Here is a 22,624-nt window from a genome sequence, read left to right as displayed (position 1 = left end):
AAAACATTGTTCCGAAACTGTCTACTTTATGTAACGTGTTCATTCTTGGAGATCTTAATGCCCACATTCGCTCTACAGACCCGCTTTCTCCAAACCCACAAAGCTCTACATTTGACTATTTCCTCGAGATGATGGAGTCGGCCGGATTCGCGCATCTCTGCACTGAGCCCACGTAACACGTCTCATACTGGTGCCACATCATAACCGGACCTTTGTGTTACGTCTACACCCGCACTTGTCCTCGAGTGCACTGCTGTGTAGGCCTAAGCTCATCCGACCACCACTTTATCTATCTCAATACCATCACATAATTATCTGCCCGCGAATCCAACACTAGGCTTCTTCATGCGTACAGGAAGCTTGACGTTGCCCTTCTGCAGTGATTGCTGACACTCACACTATGTGAAATAGAGCTGGCAGAAGTGGACATGAATGAGATACTATACAAGCTGTGTGCTACTATGATGTGTGCGCTAACATTCGACACCGACCCGCACTCGTCACAGGAAGCACGCTTTCTAGGTTGCACCGAATATTATTTGCCTCTGCCAAACGTAAGAAAAAGAAGAAAAAAATGTTGCGCCGTTTTTTAGGATCACCCTTAATTTAGGATCATAAGACAGGACAAAACAGATCACGCACATCGATCGGCACATCAAAATGAGATCGGTAATTCATACAAGTACTCATCCAAGGCATGTTCATATTCACCGATATATGAACGCCAAAGTGGCGCCAAAGTGGTGACATTTTCTCGGAGAGGGGGGCAGCTAGCTCGTCAAAAGCAGGCGAGCTGGAACGTTGCCCGGACTTGCGACGCGAAATTCCCGACCGATCATAACATTACCGTTTTTAGACTTGTAAACAAGAATTCCTCGTTTATATTTGAACGAATTGCACACCGTTAGCATCCCGTGTAGTTGAAGTAACGAAGAGCGCTGATTAACGGTGGACTAAATGGTAGGGTGGGAATGGCTTGGTTTTGAAGGCATTGAAGCGGATCGAAGTATTAGAGGGATAAGTAATCGCCCACGACGTGATGCACTACGTAATATGACGGTGGATTTACTCGTAGTACATGTTAAATAAGGCAGACAAATTGAAATATGGTCGTACTAAAATTAGTATTCTTATACCATGAGCTATCCTCTGTTTAATATAAGCAATGTGGTGTGAATACTTGAGATGGGGATCTGGTGTTCTTATGAAACATTTTCAACACCACAAACATTTGTGCTCAGTCGAAGGTCCAAAGGCGAGGGCTTTCGTTTTCCTGTGTTCGGAACGTTGCCACGGGGCTTTCTTTTCATACTTGGTCCCTGTCATTTGAACCCTCTTTTTTTCCTTCTCTTGCCATCATTGTCTTCCATCTTTCTCACTCTTGACAGACGCAACAAGAAGCAGCGGATACACTATACTTCATGTCGCTTCCTATTATTGCGATAGCAATTATATGGACACTCAAAAGCAGATTTCTGCCGTCGGCGTCGCCGTCGCCGTCGGCGTCGCCGTCGCCGTCGCCGTCGCCGTGAGGTTCCGTATGACGTCATTTGGAGATGAAATCGTCGCCGCGCGCCGAACGCTGTATGTGCGAGTGAAAGGGCGCGAGGGGCGCGTCTTTCACGGGGAGTGAACGCACGGCGGAGAACAAACGCGCGTTCTGCGCCGTGCTCGCTTAAGGGCTGCAGAAGTAGGCGTCTCTTTTCTCCTTTACAATCACCATATATGTAGAGCAAACGCGCCTTCTTCGGACGCGCGAGAGGCCGTGGGGGAGGGGGAGGGAAGGGAGGCGACGTTTAGCTGCGGCACCAAGTGCCTATTTATATCAGAGGCTCCAGCAACAGTCACCAACGCCGCACGCATTTTGAGCTAACGCGGGCAAAACGCCGATGGCGTCGACAACAGTTCTGCGTGTTGTTGCTACCAAAGCCGCTCACCTTACTTCGTATGACATTGCTGTGTTGCTATCGCATTCATTGCTTCGCCCTTAGGGCGAAACTGTGACATTTTTTGAATGGAGCATAGCCTGGAGGAGCTAGTCCTCGAAATAGCATAGTCCGATCACTGTTCTGCATGAGCGCGAGGTGACGAATTCGAATCCAGGCCGGGGCAGAAAGGCTCCAGCGGAGGCGGTCTCGCAAAAACGCGTCGTGTATAATTTAATAGGTGAACGATTCCAGACCGGGACGGCAGGGCTCGGATGGAGGCAGTCTCGCAAGAACGCATACGCTTCGCGTATAATTTAATAGGTAGTTGTAGTAATTGGTTGTTTATTTGAAGTAAACACATAATATATTACACGAAAATATTACTGCTGACCGCAGTAACTGTCTAGAGCAGTGTGCTGACACCTAAAATTTAATAGGCGAACGTTAAATTATCATGAAACCCTGCCTAGGTTTCTAGTCATCAGCTAGTTACTTGCCATATTCACTGAACAGCCACGCTGCATGAAATATCTTTGCAATGAAAGACAGTTTTTCACGATTTTAACAGCTTGGTCCCTATATTGTGTGAAGTTAAAATTTTGTGAGAGGGGCAGTGAGTGAAATGTGTTTTGTTCATTTCTCATTAACCTCTATTAGTATTTAATTACCTGCTGCTTCCCCAAATCGTAAATGCTGACAGACAGATGTAACATGCGCGAGCCAATTAGTCCTATAATTTCCGAAAAAGATACAGCTGCTCACCGGGCTATCAAGGCCACTGAGAGCTTAGGCATATACACCAGTAGAGTCAGCGCTTGGAATCTGTACAGCGTAGTTCCGGGTGCTTTGTCACTTCTCGTATGTTCTACGTGGCGTGGTTATCTATACTTCTCTGATTGGCTACAAGCACATCGCTGCATTTTATCATTTTTTACTCCTTAAAAACTGCACTCAGGTGGGAAGTGAAATGTTACTCTCATGACGGAATGAACTGTGTAATTTTTTTTTCTGAAATATAACCGGAAGAGACCATCAACAGAATATTTTAGTGAAACTCCAGGAAAAGTGGGATACAGAAAGCCGAAGAAAACAGGAAACGTTATGTCACTAAAATTGTCATTCCTTGTTCGTCCGTTTATTCCGTTACGCTGACAGTGGCCATTGTCGACATCGACGTTACTTTCTCCTCGGGTGAACTGTCCTGAAGAAGGAGGCCACGCCGTGCAAGTCCCGTCGAACCCTGCGGACATGACAAAAAATCAGCCAAAGAAGACTTTATCCACAACCGCCACCAGCGGGATTTGGACATATGTCACTGCAACAATGCGCATTTGGGTGTCGGGCGCTAACCATTGCGCTATCGCGCAGCAGCGCTGGTCAGTCGGTGCAGTGCTTTGCGTTTCACAAGAATTATGAGAAGCGGTGGCATCTGCGCATGTACTTCTGTGTCCAAAACAATCAATACTGTAGCGGACGAGGATGACATGCTGTGCATCGCATATAAGCTGGTGAGTCCTTTTCAACATGGCTCACACCCACGAAGGGGATATTCTACACAAATCAAAAAGCAAATAAGTTTTTATTAGCAAAAAAATTGAAAAAGCAGGAAATTAAACTTATTTGAATAAAAAATTAATAAAAATAAAAATATACTAATTAAAGAACATGTGACAAAAATCTCAACAGAGAGATAGACCCCCTAGCAACGTAACCGACTGGATGTTTGTAAATTTATGATGTGCATTGCAAATAGCCCTGTGGCTGCGGCGAATTATACAGCTCCATTTGATAATAAATTTGGAATGGTCATCGACAACACGAGATATACGGAGAGGAAGTTCAAGGAAATTTTTCCGCAAGTAGGTCAAACGGCGGCAATAACCTTAGTGAAGGAAGTTATCGATCCATGGTTTCTTCTCCATTACAATAGAAACAAAAGTTAGAAGTCAAGAGTCCAGACCGATAAGAATAAAACTTTAGGGATGGGACTCTGCATCGGAAGCCTGTTAAGCTGTTGTCACTTATTGACGTGACAGGTTTTGATCCGAATGACATGGGTAACGTAAACGCTGAAAGTCGGCCAACGGTAGAAGGGTGGACGATCAAGTGCACTTCAACGATAGTAACGGCTTGAAACGGGCGTTTGCGTGCAGGGAAAAAGACGGCATAACATGAAAAATACGTCCTACCAGGGATGACGACTCAAAAGAATCAGCACACTCTTTCATGTAGATCCCTATATATCCAGGTACCCACACAAGGTGAACATGACACAAGTTATTCGGTATTATGAGTACAAAACAGGTGAAATAAAGCTGGCTTCTTAGAGGAAGCTAAACGCGTACAAATCGAGACGGAGTCAGTCACAATGATTGCGTTAACATGCTGTGGACTCAACTTTTTCAGGGCCAGAACAATTATCAGGAATTCAGCTATAAATATTGGCGTATACTCAGGCAAGCGAAGGGCCAAAGTGCAATCGAGCTGAGCAGAAAAAAAAATGCCAACTCCAGCTTCTTTCGTCAATTGTGTTGCATCTGTGACAACCACAGGGTAGAGCGGATATTCATTAGGGTGATCTTCGAGTATGTCATTCGAAATACGCGACCGGGGAGACTTGGCGTTCTTAGGATATCTGCAGTAGAAAACGATGTCCACGTTTGAAGGAAATGAAATGCTGGGAACTATATTTTGAATTTCTGCTTTGAGTGTAGCCAACGGCGACTGTACAAAGACAACCTGCAGTCGCCGATAACGGGGACATTGAACGCAGAAGAATTAACCTGGATTAGAATTTAAAAAAAAACTGATTGTGACCGAGGTAACCTTGTGCCATATTTTCTAAGTCTTAAACATAAGTAACTGGAACCTTGACTCCAGAGGGAGAGTTCTGGATTTCAGGTATGACACCGAGTTTGCCACATTTATATCGCGGAATTACCGATGCATATGTGAAGAGCTTGTCTTTCAAGAAGTAACAAACGGCTGAGTTTGTAACCAGCGCGCCCTGAAAGAAGCACGCATCTAAACTCAAGCACAGGTCGAACATAAAGTTTAAAAATTATGAATACGATGTTTCTTCGTATACCAGTTTATAAGTCCAAGCCGCGTTCACCTTTAGAGCTAATGCAGTCTGCATGAGGCCGCCAATTCGAGGAACGGTCACAAGTAATTCCTAAGTACTTCAATGGCGCCACTTGAGAGATGGGCTCCTGGTGACACAGAAAGGTAAAAGACACCGAATGTGACAGAGGGAAAACAAAAACGGAGCATTTACTAAAGTTAAGAGTAAACGAATGGTCATCGAGTCAGTTTTCTAATTCAGTGAAATAACATTCATCATCATCATCATCAGCCTATATTTTATGTCCACTGCAGGACGAAGGCCTCTCCCTGCGATCTCCAATTACCCCTGTCTTGCGCTAGCGTATTCCAACTTGCGCCTGCAAATTTCCTAACTTCATCATCCCATCTGGTTTTCTGCCGACCTCTACTGCGCTTCCCTTCTCTTGGTATCCATTCTGTAACCCCAATGGTCCACCGGTTATCCATCCTACGCATTACATGGCCTGCCCAGCTCCATTTCTTCCGCTTAATAGTCAACTAGAATATAGGCTATCCCCTGTTTGTTCTCTGATCCACACCGCTCTCTTCCTGTCTCTTAACGTTACTCCTAAGATTTGTCGTTCCATCGCTCTTTGTGCGGTCCTTAACTTGTTCTCGAGCTTCTTTGTTAACCTCCAAGTTTCTGCCCCATATGTTAGCACCGGTAGAATGCAATGATTGTACACTTTTCTTTTGAACGACAGTGATAAGCTCCCAGTCAGGATTTGGTAATGACAGCCGTACGCACTCCAACCCAATTTTATTCTTCTGTAAATTTCTTTCTCATGATCAGGGCCCCCTGTGAGTAATTGACCTAGATAACGTACTCCTTTACAGACTCTAGAGGCTGAATGGCGATCCTGAATTCTTGTTCCCTTGCCAGGCTAATGAACATTACTTTGGCTTTTGCATATTTATCTTCAACCCAATTCATACACTTTCTCGATTAAGGTCCTCAATCATTTGCTGTAATTCGTCTCCATTGTTGCTGAATAGGACAATGTCATCTGCAAACCGAAGGTTGCTGAGATATTCGCCGTTGATCCTCACTCCTAAGCCTTCCCAGTCTAAGAGCTTGAATACTTCTTCTAAGCATGCAGTGAATAGCATTGGAGAGATTGTGTCTCCTTGCCTGACCCCTTTCTTGATAGGCAACTTTCTACTTTTCTTGTGGAGAACGAAGGTAGCTGTGGAATCCTTGTAGATGTTTGCTAAGATATTCACGTATGCCTCCTGTACTCCTTGATTACGCAATGCCTCTATGAGTGCTGGTATCTCTACTGAATCAAATGCCTTTTCATAATCTATCAAAGCCATGTAGAGAGGTTGATTGTACTCCGCAGATTTCTCGATCATCTGATTTATGACATGGATATGATCCATCGTAGAATATCCCTTCCTGAAGCCAGCCTGTTCTCTTGGTTGGCTGAAGTCAAGTGTTGCCCTGATTCTATTGGAAATTATCTTGGTGAATATTTTATACAATACTGATAGCAAGCTAATGGGTCTATAATTCTTCAGTTCTTTAACGCCTCCCTTCTTATGGATTAGTATAATGTTGGCGTTCTTCCAGCTATCTGGTACACATGAAGTTGTGAGGCATTGCGTATAAAGGGCCGCAAGCTTTTCAAGCATGATATCTCCTCCATCTCTGATTAAATCTACTGTTATTCCATCTTCTCCAGCAGCTTTTCCCCTGGTCATGTCTTTCAAAGCCCTTCTAACCTCAGCGCTAGTTATAGAAGGAGCATCTGTATCCGGTTCATCACTATTTTGAATGAAAGTAGCTTGGCTGTTTTGGGCACTGTACAGGTCAGTATAGAATTCTTCCACTGCTTTTACTATGTCATCGAAATTACTGATGATATTACCATGCTTATCTTTCAGTGCATACATCTTGCCTTGTCCTATGCCAAGCTTTCTTCTTACTGATTTAATGCTGCGTCCATATTTTACGGCTTCCTCAATCTTTCCCACGTTATAATTTCGAATATCCCTTACTTTTTTCTTGTTGATTAGTCTTGACAGTTCAGCGAAACTATCTGATCTCTTGAGTTGGACATTTTCATGTTCTGTCGTTTCTTTATTAGGTCCTTTGTTTCTTGGGAGAGCTTACCTACTGGTTGCCTTGGTGCCCTACCTCCCACTTCAATTGCTGCTTCTGAGATCAACCTAGTTACGGTTTCATTCATTACCTCTATGTTGTCTTTATCTTCCTTTTCTAAAGCTGCATATTTGTTTGCAAGCACCAGCCTGAATTGGTCTGCATTTACCCTTACTGCCTCTAGGTTGGCCTGTTTCCTCTTGACTAATTTCACTCTCTCTCTCTCTCTCTTCAAATTGAGAGAAATCCTAGACCTCACTAACCTATGGTCACTGCACTTTACTTTACCTAACACTTCTACATTCTGCACTCTACACTTCTACATACTACATTCTGCTTGGATTGGCAGAGAGTATGAAATCTATTTCATTCCTTGTTTCTCCATTAGGGCTTTTCCAGGTCCACTTCCTGTTGCTGCGCTTCCTGAAGAAGGTATTCATTATTCGGAGCCTATTCCTTTCCGCGAACTCTACTAACATCTCTCCTCTTGCATTGCTAGAATCGATGCCGTAGTTGCCAGTTGCTTGCTCACCAACCTGCTTTTTCCCCACTTTTGCATTGAAGTCGCCCATGACTACAGTATACCGAGTTTGCCCCTTTCTCATTGCGAGTTCAACATCTTCATAAAACTGTTCTATTTCTTCATCATCGTGACTACAGGTTGGGGCATAGGCTTGTACTACCTTCATTTTGTACCTCCTATTCAGCTTTATTACGACGACTGCTACCCTCTCATTATTGCTGTAGAATTCATCAATGTTGCCCGCTATGTTGTTATGCACTAGAAATCCTACCCCGGATTCTTTCTTATCTGGAAGACCTCTGTAGCAGAGGACGTGGCCGTTAGTCAGCACTGTGTAAGCCTCACCCGTTCTTCTAACCTCACTAAGGCCAATAATATCCCAGGAAATGCCTGATAATTCTTCAAATAGTCCTGCTAAGCTAGCCTCACTCGAGAGGGAGCGCGTGTTGAACGTTGCCAGGTTCAGTTTCCATTGGCGGCCTGTCTTGACCCAGAGATTCTTAGCACCCTCTGCCGCGTAGCAGGTCTGACCGCCGCCTTGGTCAGGTGCTTCGCAGCCACTGGGAACTGAGGGCCATGGGTTAATTGTCGGAGTCATGAGGGAGGTAGTGGCCGAATACTGCACCAGGGAGGCCAATTCCTGTTCTGGTGAGGGAGTGACTTTGATGAAGCTTAGTGGGCCTTCCTAGTTTGGTTGCACCTGAACTAGTATAGCCCCATAGCTCTCGGCGATATATGTTTTTTCTTGCCGGTGTCAGGCACCACTCCATGCCTGAAAATGTGGTGGACTGGAGTAGGATTCGAACTTACGACCTTCAGATTTGAAGCCGGGTATTCTACCCGGCTTCAAATCATTGTAACATTGTAGAGCACTAAATGTTTGTAGAATAGCTGACGCGAAAAAAGAAAGCTCTATCATCAGCGCACACATTTACCGTAGAGTCATTGCGGATAGGGCCCGAAGGCAGCAAGATATTTAACAGCTAGTAGCAGATATTTACCAGCTATAGCAGCTCGTAGCGCATCCTAATCTGCCAGCCATCCTAATCTGCCAATGTGTGCTGCTGTGGTCTGTATTTTATCTGCCAGAAGAGACACCGCCATGGCAACACACACACACACACACACACACACAAACACACACACACACACACACACACACACACACACACACACACACACACACACACACACACACACACACACACACACACACACACACACACACACACACGCACGCACATATCAAGATATTCAGGAACATAGCCATTCCTCATCCTAGAAAGCTTGTTATGTATGATCGACACTATCATTTGCTTTTGCAATATCAAAGGTTACTGAGGCTGATATTTCCCCAGATTGACTAACTAGTTTAATGCTGTTTTCCAAGTACGCGTGGGCAGACCAAATCGAGCATTCCTGTCGGAAATCAATCTCCTTCGAACTGGGAATATTGTATGCAACATACATTTTCATAGACGGTCGGAAATAATTGTTTCAACTAGATTTGGTGTTAAAGAAGTCGGTCTGATGTCGTTTAGAACGTATCCTAGATTTTATTTCTATTTATTTTATTTTCAGATTTATTTCGCAAATTTCTATTTCAATTTACAAATTTAAAAAATGTCTATCAATTTACATGACAAAAATAATTACATTTCAATCCGGTTACGCCGCGAAACAAAGATACGACCTCGCAATAAACTCTTCGTGCAGCAAACTGTTTCAAATATTCTCCAACTAACTATCAACCACTGGATTGCATTAACAGTCAGGTCTTAAAACCCACCAGTATAGATCATTTTTGACCCATTTGTGATGTTGAGGTGATGTTATATCATATCACGTTATTTATTGTGTTTAGTATATTTTTCTCTCCCTGCAATTTGTTCGTTTTCTCCCTTTTCTATGTGGGAAGGAATTATCTGTTCTTCCACCCTGCTAGAATTCCCTGTGGGCATTTCAGTATCAGTGAAAACAAGATGGAAAGAAGAAAGAAAAGAGGCACAAACTTGACAATGATGATAATCAGCCTCAAACATATGGCACATACTCTCAATACAGGGTGGGCCAAGAATCAGGCAGTTTATGTAAAACAACGTCGAAAGCATCGACGGCGTCTATGCCAACAACGACATCGCAACGACAAAGCTACTTTTTCTTAATTTTTTTTATTTTTTTTTTACTTATGGCTCATGGGATTCCCAGTTGTCAAGTGCTTGATATAAAAGCAATGCAACGTAGAGGGAAAAAATAATTCGCTTAAATCTCGTAGGGCGTAGGTGGCACTGCGTCAGTTCCGTCATGACGTCATTGTAGCTTTGGCATCAGAGTTGGCATCAGAGTTGAATAATCCCCAGCCGAGACCTTCAAAACGACTCATCGAGCCTGAAAAGCAAGAAGCCTGGAACAGGGCATCTGCGTCATCAACCGGGGCTTAAACATTTATTTCCACCAACATGAATTTCATAAATGGCGTAACGAAACTTTAAGGTCATTTCAAGTTCTACGCTCCCGACACGTTGGAAAGAAAGTGCTTGGACGTTGTCTTATACAGAATGATGGAGACTGAAAATATGACTGTTCTACACAACTTCTCGAAGCTTATTATACTGACCACAAAGCAAATTCACCTTGATATCCCGAAAAATGAACAAAAATGAACACAGTGCGCAAAGATTATCTGAATCAAATATTTTCACTTGACAAAATGTCATACCACATCGAACAAATTACAGCATAAGCCTTAGGCCAATCAGAATCGAACATAAGGTTCCATAAGTCCCATAAAGATATGCATTTGCATTAAATAAATCTGGTAAACTTCTACATGGAGCGCCTGAGAGTACTGAAGTCTTTCCATGTATTTCAATTTCCACAACATGCATTAATTAGTATATCATACAGAAATGAAATTAGGTCGCGTGTCCCAAAGAAAGTAAAATCACAACTTATTTATTTAAGCATCACAGAAATTATAATTATAACTGAAGTATTACCTGAAATATTAAAATTTTTCTTATTCTTACTATAAATTATTACGTTAATCGCATACATCATAGCATGCGCTGTTTACCTCTCCTCCTTCCTTTTCATCTCGGACCACCCTTTCCCCCCTCACCACCATCCTCCTCCTCTCCACAGTCCAACTGCCATTACCACCTCAGTTTGCCAGGGATAGCCAGAGCTAGGATGAGTACTAAATAGCATTACTAGTCTTTCAAAGAAACTCTCATTCCTTCGAGAAAAGTGCTCCAGCTTGAATTAATTTTTCAACTCGCGCAAATTTAATCACTCGTATTTTCGCCGCGATTAGTTTCTTCTTTCGCGTGCATTAACCGCGTATTTCACGTTTCCCGAGCATGCATCTCTTTAGAATTGGGATGCTTGCCCGATAGCAGAAGTTCAGCAGGGCGGAGAAATCAGCTGGCGCTCACACCTCTCTTTCTATGGTCTTTAAAAACATGGCGGCTGAAAAAACCACGACCGTCGCGTCGCTTGCAGATTGCATAAGTGGAGTAAATATTTTTCCCGTTTTGCACAGGAATAACTGAGTAGTAATTCCATGTTTTTTATAATCACAAATCATCATTAAAGAGTGGATACTGAGCGCAAAATGGGGAAATTCTCGCTTTTTTTACAGGGTCGCGCAAAGGACGCCATTTTTAAAAGGGTGACCTTTTTTTTGCGCCTCTCGGTTAGCGCGGAGCTTCAGGGCGCGTACTTGCTTGCGGCCGCGGTTGCTCGCCGCACTTAGGAACCATGGCAGCAAGGCGTCTACGAACGGTAGCCTGGATCGGTGGAGGCTCGATCGTCGCTGCCTATGGCTTTACTTACCTCAACGAGCACAGGCGAGCACCCGCCGTCGTCGTCGAAGCCGCGGATCCGAAGGACATGCCGACTCGGCCACACCTCCCTTTGCCGCCCCGCGCTACGCAGCTCAAGAACCTGCGCGAGACGCCCGAATTCGATGTGCTCGTCATCGGCGGCGGAGCGACTGGTGCCGGAGTCGCGCTGGACTCTGTAACGCGGGGCCTCAAGACCGCTCTGGTGGAGACGTACGATTTCTCCGCCGGCACGAGCAGTCGGAGCACCAAGCTGATCCACGGCGGTGTGCGCTACCTCCAGAAGGCCATCATGAACCTAGACGTCGAACAGTACCGGATGGTGCGCGAAGCTCTGCAAGAGCGTGCGAACCTGCTCGCCATCGCGCCTCACCTGTCGAGTCCGCTGCCCATCATGCTGCCTATCTACCGCTGGTGGCAGGTCCCCTACTACTGGGTCGGCATAAAGATGTACGACGTGGTCGCGGGAAAACAGTGCCTGAAGAAGAGCTACTTCCTCTCGGCCAAGCGGTGTCTTGAACTGTTTCCCATGCTGAAGAAGGAGCACCTTTGCGGCGGCCTCGTCTACTATGACGGTCAGCACAACGACGCACGGATGAACGTGAGCATCGCACTAACGGCGGCGCGCAACGGGGCCAGCATCGCCAACCACACCAGCGCCATCGCGCTGCTGAAAAAAACTGATGAGAACGGGAAGCAGGTCGTGTGCGGGGCGAGGATGAAGGACATGTTGACGGGCGATGAGTTCGACGTGCGGGCTAAATGCGTCGTGAACGCAACGGGACCTTTCACCGACACCATACGCCGTATGGACGACCCCAACTGCAAAGCCATTTGCATGCCGAGCTCTGGTGTTCACATCATCTTGCCCGACTACTACAGTCCCGACAATATGGGCCTTTAGATCCTGACACGAGTGACGGGCGTGTCATCTTTTTCCTTCCGTGGGAAAACGCGACAATCGCTGGGACAACAGACAGACCTTGTCCAGTCACCCACAACCCGGCTCCTACTGAAGATGACATCATGTTCATCCTAAACGAAGTTCGTCACTACTTGAACCAAGATGTGGTTGTGCGCCGGGGTGACGTCCTGTCAGCGTGGGCAGGCATCAGGCCACTGGTCGTCGACCTGAACAAGAGTGTGCCTGGAAAGACGGAGGCTATTGCACGAAATCACATAATCTACATTAGTGATTCGAACCTTGTTACTATTGCAGGAGGCAAATGGACCACATATCGTGTCATGGCTGAGCACACTATGGATGCGGCCATCAAAGCCTGTGGCCTCCAGCCACAGCAGAAATCTCAGACCCTGGGCTTCATCCTCGAGGGTGGCCACACGTGGACACCAACAACGTACATCCGCCTCGTACAGGACTTTGGGCTGGAACCAGCGGTTGCGAAACACCTGTCAAGGAGCTACGGTGATCGTGCAGTTTCTGTCGCAAAGCTAGCTGCGCTCACTGGGAAGCGCTGGCCAGTCCTGGGACGGAGACTACATGAGGAGTTTCCATACATCGAGGCAGAGGTGCGCTATGCAGTGCGAGAGTACGCTTGCACTGCTGTCGATGTGATTGGTCGCCGCATGCGGCTTTCGTTCCTCAATGTCCAAGCAGCGCACGAGTGCCTTCCAAGGGTCGTTGACATCATGGCCGAAGAGCTGAAGTGGACCAAAGAGAGGAAGGAGCGGGAACTGGCCAAGGCCAAAGAGTTCCTTGACATTGAGATGGGCGGTGATGTCAACAAGGAGTCCCAGAAGAAACTCCCCATGACTTTCACAGCATCTGAAATGGACCAGTACATTCAGAAATTCCAGGCCATCGACAAAGACCGCAAAGGCTACATCAGTGTGGTTGATCTGCGTAGAAGCCTCAAGGCTGCAGGAGAGGCTGTATCAGAGTCACAGTTGCGAGAAATGCTGAACGAGGTGGACCTGAACAAGAATGGACAGATTGAGCTTAGCGAGTACTTGGAGTTGATGAATGCTATCAAGACGGGCTCTATCGCAGGAAGCCGGCTTGCCCAGGTTGTTGATGTAGAGTATTCAAGGACACTGACTGTTGATAGAAGCGGGGGTGGTCTCTAAGGAGGTGCTGTCACTTGTAGTTTTGTTTTTCCTTTATTATCCGGAACATCGTGCAGAAAAATGATCCCCATCACTTCCCTTTATCTCAGCATGAGCTATGTTGCTGTTACGTACACTCATGAAAAGTGCAGTGTTTGCCAACGTTGGTAGAGGCAGCTTTTGCCATCTTCTTACTTGCCCCGTTCTCCTAGATGAGAACAAGAACAGCCTGCCAAAGGTCATATTGACAGCATTTTGTTTTTCTTTTGCTAAAACAATTTCTATTGAATAGAGATTTCTGGTCCTTGTAGATGTGCTGCATTTCCTCTCCCGTGCTGTGTTCATTAACTATGCGATAAGTGGTTTTTCGAGCACCATTATTCACGTTTGATTGTGCTATGGAATGGCCATGAGCTGTGTACGTCTATAAACAAGGAGGCAAATTGCCACACCCGAGTGATACGAAGCGCCATTTTCGTCCTGTTTCGTGCATTTTTGAGTACTTTGGTAAACCACATCCTTTTTTTTTTTATTCGTACTGCACATATTATTTACCTAGCTCTTACTGAAATGTGAACATGTTGACACATTCTCCTACAATGTGTTGTGTGTGTGTTTGTTTAGGCGTTTTACAATGTGGTGTCTTTAAAACTTTCAAAGCCGCTTTGCAAGTGACAAGATCTCGTTAGGCTTTGCTGCAGAGTTCCTGTAGCACAGCTCTTGCTCTCTGAAGCTTGGACTCACCATCTTTCTAAATGTTGAGAAGTTTGAAGCAACAGAAGTTATATAACAGCCTCAGTACATCGCCATTGACAGGTCCAGTGGTGCGCAAAGTGGCTTGGGAAGTTTCAAAATTCAGGCTATACCTACACTTTTGTCAATGATAGATAGCCCTTGTTGCTTTGCATGATTCTTTCTACCCACTGTGATAAAGAAATACGCTTCCAATCGCGGTAGCTTCAGCTGCATCACTAATTTCTGGCAGCATTTGTGGATTTGTCTGTTTTTTAGTACGAAACATTGTTCTTTGTATACGTCAAGAATAAATTCATCTAGATGGCATCTTGTTTGTTTCAGGTGCTGAGCGTAATGCCATCGTGATAGTCACTAGTCACAGAATGTGATTTTTGCTTGTTGAATGCGTAATGGGGAGCATTTGCTAGATCTGCATTGCCCTATTCCTATAACCTTTGTTATTGCTTATAGTTGATGAGTTGTTTTACAGAACATCATTTTGCTTTACAAACTGTATTTACAAACCATAATTGCAATCCTCTCACACTGTGAAGATGTTTGTCAGATAGGTATGTGCCACTCGGGTTGAAACTTGCAGCCAGCATGCCAATTGCTCATTTCTTCTATAAACTGCATAAATGGCTACAATACCCTCTCTCTTCCCACTGTATTGCATTGCTTATCAGACACGTGATATGCAGTTTTTGGCACTGAAGTATGTGTCGGCCAATGGAGGATCTCGACGTTTTACATGGAATTGCAAGCACTCAATGCGAGACCTGTTTGCCACATGCAATAACAAGTGTGCATCTGTCTTCTACATTTGCTGGAGCACGGACTGGTTGGCCTGCTGCACTGCCGCTGGACTTTTGCTTCCAAGAGATGCTCTGTTCTAATATGGGAATCTCTGTGCGCTATTGTCATGCGCCATGTATTGTATCCTTTTCAAATTGCATGCTTGGGCATTGCTGCAGAGTGAAAACGGACTTTATGGAATCAAGTTCACTGATGGCATTTGCCCTCTTTCTTCCTGCCGCGGCTGTTCACACATGCAGCCTGCCATTTCCACGAGCCATCTGCTGGCACCCAGTTACTCGTTTAGTAACTAAACTGATTGAATTAGTTTGCAAATTAAATAATAAAGTTACGAAGTCGTCATTACGTTGCATGGCAGAGTATGGAAAAGAATGTTTCGGAGATTCTGCTGGCACTGTATAATGGTTCACTTCAGTTCAAACCCACTGGCCATGCTATTGTTCGTGATGATGAATGCCATTTGTGACAATTTATTATTTATTAGTGTTCATGCTTTGTTGTGGTTGCATCAGGCATGACTGTCTGTGATTAGTGCACACTCTTGTGGAATCGAAATTTTCCTTTTCACTCATTCATGTTGTTCCTTTCCCACAGTGATGCTTTTGCTGTAGTGCACAAACAGTAGGCTGTTCAATAAATTTTATTATAAGCTGAGCTTGCTGATATCTGCACTGAAGTTCATTGGAAGAACAGGACACACCCATATGAAGCAAAGCCTCGGTGAGACATATTCAGGTTAGTATGTAAAAAAAAAACAAAAAAAAAAACAGTCGGCTTCTCTGGCTCTGAACTCCTTTACTATGACAGCACACATGACCATGTTTTCAAGAACAACTTCTGTGAAATGCACACAGTGTCATCCTGTCCATTACGGTATTGTTTCTTGTGGCCTACGAAATATCCAGAGGTGCCACAAATCTCGGCAAAGTGGAGACTTGTGGTTGTTGGTGCATGTTTGAGGAAGGAAAAAAAATCAGCACGCATGAAAAAAATGGGGACCGAGGAAGCGACGACACCAGCGTTATTCACCATGTGTCCCTCTTGTGCCAAGATTTTAAAATATGCAAGTGCCACGTACTTTGACAAAAACAATGTAATGTTGTTTGCCGTCGCTTGGAGCAAGTCAGACTATTTTTTGTATTTCGCCTAATAACATAATTAGTTATTATTAATTAATCAACTGCTCAAATACTGTATTCAGAGGAACAGTGTCAATGAGAAAAGTGCCCTGTGAATAGCCGCACGGCACTTTTGCGCATTTTATGGGATTTCTGGCTAGTGGTTAGCACATCCAGCTACAGATTGCCGATTGCCACGAGGACATGAGATCAAATCTCAGTGTTGGGCAGCAAAGTGTTATTTTTCTTCAACCTATGATGAGCGCGAGGATGAGAAGGTGGCCTGACAAAATGACAGCAGCTGTGGTCATTGGCATGACATAAAGGACGCACGGACACGGCAAACCCTGTTTTGATCTCTTAAGCAGCTCTAGTAGTAACCGCCACCCTGGACCACATCTGGGGATGCAGCGAAGACCCTCCCCCAGCAGACCTCCTAGGACAGTGATCGTCATGTGAAGTCTGGGACAGAACCCTAACAACTACAAGCCTGGACGCGCAGCTACAGGCCATCAAACGCGCTGAGGAGGTGGCGACCAGGCACAGTCTGACAGCTATCTCCTTCGTAGGAAACCAACGCTTTTCCGAAATGACGTTGCGTACTACTACTAGTAGTAATGGGGGGGGGGGGGGGGGATTTGCCCCAAGTTTAAGCAGCTACACATCAAAGATAACCAGCAGCTGCCAGCATCTCTGAACTTCTTTCAGCCTGCCACTGGTTTACGACTTACCGTATCATGGGCTATACGCTGCTCATTATTATCTTTGCATTAAGTCAAGAAGCTGAAAAACATATGCATCACCATGACATTAAATGAACCTGAAGAGGAACACTAAGTAAATGTATACTGATAAAGTATTCCTTAAAAACTAGATTTTTTTAAATTTTGCAGTAATAGGTTGGTTATTAGAAGAGAATGAAGGTCCAAGTTCCATTTCCTAAATTTTGCACCATAACCCCTGTGCCAGTGTAACGACAAGGATTTGTATTTAGAGCATTATAGCTTAGTAAAGGTCAAAACTTGCCAAGGTCAGTCTGTCTCTTCTAGAATACGATGTAGTCCATCTTTACAGATGAAACAAAAGACCTGAGCAGAGGCTGTTAAAATTCTTGGTGTTATGGCGAAAGGTGTAGGAACCTCGAAGCAGTGTCGCCAACAGTCTCGTTCTTGTGTCTTTTCTGGCTTACCAAGCTTCCTCTAGCAGCAAGTGCTTCTTTTTAAAAAAAGAAAGCGAATAGATTTCTTTGGTTCTTTCGTGGTTGGTGGTAGGTCCGACTTGGAGATGAAAACGTTTTTTCATTCACTCTTTTGCTCTCTCACATGCTCTATCGCGCATTTGTTCAGGCTATTCACTTACACTGACAATCATCATCGATGGTTTCTGCACAATGTTTATGTTATTCTAGAAGGGTCATTTACTCGTACAGCTCAGGTTATCTTCCTCTTTTGGGTCCCTTTAATCAAGTGCACCAAGGTTAAGATCCCAAAGAATGCTAATCGCATAAAAATTACCATCATGCAGGGACCATGTCGACATGGTGGAATTATAAACAATGTCTCCCGCTGCTTGCCGTCATCCTTCCTTTCTTTTTCAACGAACGCATTTCAATTCGAGCACATTTCAGTGTAGAGAGCATGCTGCATATACTGGATGTGATGCCAGATTGAAACCGCCTCCGTTTTTTTTTTTTTTTTTTTTGGACTGTGTGCTAAATACAAGGATGTATGGCTGGGTTAAGAAATCGGGAGGCCTACAAACCCCTGCTGTCTCTGTAAATGGGGCCCACATTACCCAAATCTTAGGGTTCGGGGGCTGTGGACCCTTAACCCAGTGCTGCTAGGGTGAATAAAAAGTTACCTATATCGACTCTGGTTGTCCTAAAAGTTGGAACTTCTGCTGGCCACACCGTTTTCCGAGTATTTTAGCACAAGGTCACTGCCTCCAGTCATGGCTCTGCAGATCTGAACATGCCACATCTGCAACTATCAATCAGAAAAATAATCGCTGCCTCACTTGTGACCTATGTGAAAGATCAGAGCCGGTATAACGTAAAACTATTCGAATCTGTTTTTATTCCAAATCCACCATTAACCCTCCATGATAGGTGAGAATGGTTCGGGTCCAGCCCACAGGGGCAGGCGCCATGCCTAAATGGGCAGAGCCCAAGCCACTTTGACCTATCGCGAAAGGCTAATGGCCGATTTGCAATAAAAACAGATTCGAATAGTTTTACGTTATACCGTCACAGCAGTCAATGTTTATGGTGCAAGTGGAAGAAAAAACAAACAGATAAAAAGTGATTCAAACAGACAGAAAGTGATTTTTGGTGGTCTTTCTGATTATTCATTTTTTCTTCCCATCTTACCTTTTCCACCACATGCACTAACAGTTATGCACCACCCAGCGCAATGTCATACTTTATATCAATATGCAGCAATTCATTCTTTTGGTCTGACAAGCATCCCTGGTGCAGTGTTTATTGAATAGTTGATGCACAGTGCATAGGAAGTGTTTTGCCATGAACAAAGTCATTACGTAGAACTTCAAAAAATGATGCTAGACTATCACACCAGAAGGAGCTGGACAAACATTGTTGACAGATGACAATGTTGAGCATGCATGTCACCTGTTTCTGTTTTATCCTACTTGTGGCAAAGGGTATTGAAATACAGAATGCTAATGTTGAAAAAGTTGTGTCTGTCTCATCTCAAATTTGGCTCAAACAAATTTGCAGTGCAATTAACTCTTAATCACCTCTGCAAATCTATTGTGAACTTCACAAATCCAAGTGGGTTGTCTCTACATAGAAAGCACCAAGTCAAATGATGGGGCAATGCAACACAACATACAGCTGTTGATGGAAGTGTCTCACACCTACCATTGCCCCATTGCATAATGTAGTACCTGAAGCAATCTACATAAGTTATATCTAAAGGTTCTCCACATGCCCAAAATGCACGAGTTGCCTGCTTGAGCAGTAGCCTCAAAAGCAAACATTGTGCAGAACTGCTTATGATTGCGCGGCAATATTTAAATATGGGCTAATGTCAAGCTAACTTAACTGTGTGACAAGCTTGTTTGAACTTTGAACGAAATTGTTTTAGCCTCTCTCGTAGAGCACAAAAAAATTGGCTGTGGCCTAACTCAGTTATGCCTGGGTGTGCATAGCGAGAGGTACGGTTAATGTTATTGTTTGGCTTGGTTCTCTCTACGGTTACATATTTATCATTTAGCTTTGTACGTCCGAGTGCTTAGGTTTGGTTGTTACCTCTCGTTAAGTTATGGTTACATTAAAGAGTAGACATTTTTTAAGTGTAATGCATTTATTTTGAAAGTCTTCATCTTGTTGTTTCTCAATTGCCACAAAGAGGCCCGATGGTCGGTGAGGCGGGAGGATAAGGGGTTGTCGTCCAGTGACTTGAACACGTTTCAGGTGCTTTCCTCATCTAAATCCACTTGTCTGGCCGCTTCGTACTTACGATGCTTCTTGAGGCGTGCGGCTCGTTCTTCCTCCATCTCCTCGGCTCGCTGCCTCCTCTTGGTTTCGTTCCGACGATAAAGCCTGGCTTCTTTCAGTCTCTCCGACTCACTTTCCATATCTGCCGTAGAATGCCACCGAGTTGCCCCTTCTATATATACAATGCAACGCCGGATCCTCCTCTGTTGCAACGAGGTTTCACCGGCTCCTCCTCCGACGTCATGCCAGATGCAAGTGGCGAACGCTTGCAACACAACTGCGGCGGTGCGGCGCCACTGCCGTGGTAACTGGAGCAGATGACGCCAGATGGCGCGGCGAGCGGCGCTGCGGCGGTTGCTAGGCAACGGCTCAGCTCGCGGTGCGGCCACCACGAAACGGCAAGAATGCGGCCAGTGTAGCTCTCGCTACAAAACATTATTTTGTTGAGAATGAGCTGTCTTTCCTTGTCTGGTTGAAGTAATAATGTTGTAACAAGTCAACAAAAGGAACACCACTTTAATCACTTGTGGAAGAAGACAAAGCCCCTCGATATCATCCAATTCAATCACCATTTTCAACTAGAACAGAAAATACAAACACGGTTGCACAAGTGGACTTCAGCTGTCATGACCTTTCTCACACAAAAATATACCAGCCCCATCAAAGGCTGGTGCTTAGCCTTAGAGGTACTGCGGTTATTTGGAGGCAACTATGCATACCTCAAGCACTGGTATCACTGTAAGATGTTCAATCATGCATTATTTTGACAGAGAGAATGTAATTCTGCTGCCCTTTACGTATTGCCTAGCTAATTTTGTGGGCCAAGTGTTGCTAAGTGCCTTGAAGCATTTGCTGAAAACTTAAAACTACACAAACACAAAGGAGCAATATATTTGCTTTCTTTCAATAAGTCGACTTGAGCAAGAGTCATCTTGCTTTATCGAAACTTGCCCACCATACAAGTTGTTACATTCGCAGCAATCATCACAAATAGGTTAATGTTGCTGTTTCCCAAATACTATAACAAAGCTGCTGAAGGTGAAAGACGAACACAAAGAAGACCGCGGACCAGACCAATCAATGAGCGACATAGAGAAGAGACAAACAGACAAGCGTCAAATGAGGCAAGAGTCACACTTTATTGTAGCGTACCAATTTCTACAGGCTTGCTTGTGTTGCAGAGTGTCGTGTCAGTTATGACAACTGTATCGGGCTGTTTCCATACCTTCCTGTAATAAAAAAGTCACTTTAATTAATGGCATATGAATATGCACTAAATGAGTGTGCTGATGAGAGTCCACAAACTTATTTTTCTGAACACATCCCCTGATCTCCACTTTAGAGAAGATGAGTGGTAATAGGTGATGTTTAAAAAACATGGCATATGTGATGTGTTTCCGGCTTGCGATTTGCTTCCAGTGTTTGCAGCCACGCTTTGAAAAGCATTGCTGTCGAGATCTGGTTTGTTATCCAAAAGAAAGCCGTCACTGCGGCATGAATTTGGGCACCACTTATACAACATTATGCACTATTAAGGACATCATCATCATCAGACTACTTTTTACTTTTATGTCCATTGCAGAATGAAGGCCTCTCCCTGCGATCTCCAATTACTCCTGTCTTGCGCTAGCTGATTCCAATTTCCACCTGCAAATTTACCAATTTCATCCCGCCACCTATAATTTCCTGCCGTCCTCGACTACGCTTCCCTTCTCTTGGCACACATTCTGTAACTCTAATGGTTCACCGGTTATCCACACTACGCACTACATGAAGTAACTAGGACAGCTCTTAAAAGTGGCGAGTTGAGAGTGTGATTTTGCACCAATCTGGCTGCCAGAGAAGGTGCAAGCCCCAAACTAAGCTTCGAATCTCATATCATGCCAACATCGCATGAAGTGGAAATGAATAAAGCATTCCGCAAAGCCCCAGACTTTGTTTCATTTATCCATGATTGTATGTTTAATGAAAGGTGCACAAGTGATTGACAGTGTTAAACAGGGAAGCTAGCTGCCACTTGGAGCCACTCTTTCATCACGTGGATCTTGTCTTCATTGCCTTGTAAATCCCTCATTGACAGGCTTATGCTCCCGTTGTTCACCCACTATCTTCCAGCAGCCCATCTGTCTAATTGAAAGGTGCACAGGGCACTTGAAACAATGAGCTAGAATTCAGTACATGCATGACAGTGTCTAATGAACAAAATGAATTATTGTTTTTTGCTTAACAGGTAGCACTATCACACCCAGCACAGAAAGCCAATACACTGACTAGGTTTACAAGACATACACAAGACACATGAAGTTACCCTGCCTTATACATTTTTAACACTGAGCATTCCCACAAGTTAATACAACATCGTTGACCATGTCAGTGACAGCAATAAATGGCATCATATGTAAACTACCAATATTTATAGTATTACTATTTGATATAAACATTAGTTTCATTATGAACAAAAGCTGTCAGTGCATGTCTTCGTCTTCCTTGTTTTGTGTAGCCTCTCATTATGCGCTCGTCACAATAATGGCCAACTCGCCAAAATCCACATCTTAATGAAGCTTTTAAAGTGCCTTTTATCTATGGTTGTGGTTGTGCAGGGCGTCGTTGCCTTATGAGTAAAAGAGCACAAATGGTCCTAGATTGGTGGAATGCTGTCTACCTATTCATTGCAGTATCGCGAATGTAAATGTACTTACAATTTTGACAATTATGACTTTCTATTCAGACACGAATGAAGGAATCAGTTTTTAGTGATGAAAGTGATATTTACGTTGTGTTCTTTGTCTTAATAGACGACAAGTGTTCATTCGTCGCATTTTATTTAATGTCTTGTTATACATGAGAGCATGTAAATGATATTTTTTCTTCTCTGTATTTTGTTTATGCAAATGAAAACTATTATTGAAACGTGCAATAATGT

At 44.2% G+C, this 22,624-nt stretch overlaps 1 protein-coding gene and 1 long non-coding RNA gene across 6 annotated transcripts in view; one reads left to right on the top strand and one right to left on the bottom strand.

Annotated features, from left to right (window-relative positions):
• The first annotated feature begins 11,336 nt into the window (after positions 1-11,336).
• LOC119450493 (glycerol-3-phosphate dehydrogenase, mitochondrial-like) lies at positions 11,337-15,775 on the top strand. The gene is given in 2 exon segments (XM_037713969.2): positions 11,337-12,404; positions 12,407-15,775. Coding segments are annotated over 2 exon segments (2,169 nt in total). The 5' UTR covers positions 11,337-11,422; the 3' UTR covers positions 13,594-15,775.
• Positions 15,776-20,823: 5,048 nt separating this feature from the next.
• Positions 20,824-22,624, bottom strand: part of LOC119450494 (uncharacterized) — a 40,297-nt gene continuing 38,496 nt past the window's right edge. For all 5 annotated transcript variants that reach the window (XR_007466454.1, XR_007466456.1, XR_005191403.2 and 2 more), the window contains one exon: positions 20,824-20,930. This is a non-coding gene — a long non-coding RNA (uncharacterized LOC119450494). The remainder of the gene's footprint in view (positions 20,931-22,624) is intronic.

This window comes from Dermacentor silvarum, chromosome 4, assembly GCF_013339745.2.
Source record: "Dermacentor silvarum isolate Dsil-2018 chromosome 4, BIME_Dsil_1.4, whole genome shotgun sequence".
In the NCBI taxonomy this organism is placed as follows: domain Eukaryota; kingdom Metazoa; phylum Arthropoda; class Arachnida; order Ixodida; family Ixodidae; genus Dermacentor; species Dermacentor silvarum.
Note: the sequence above shows the minus strand (reverse complement) of the source record. Positions and strands in the feature narration are given on the sequence as shown.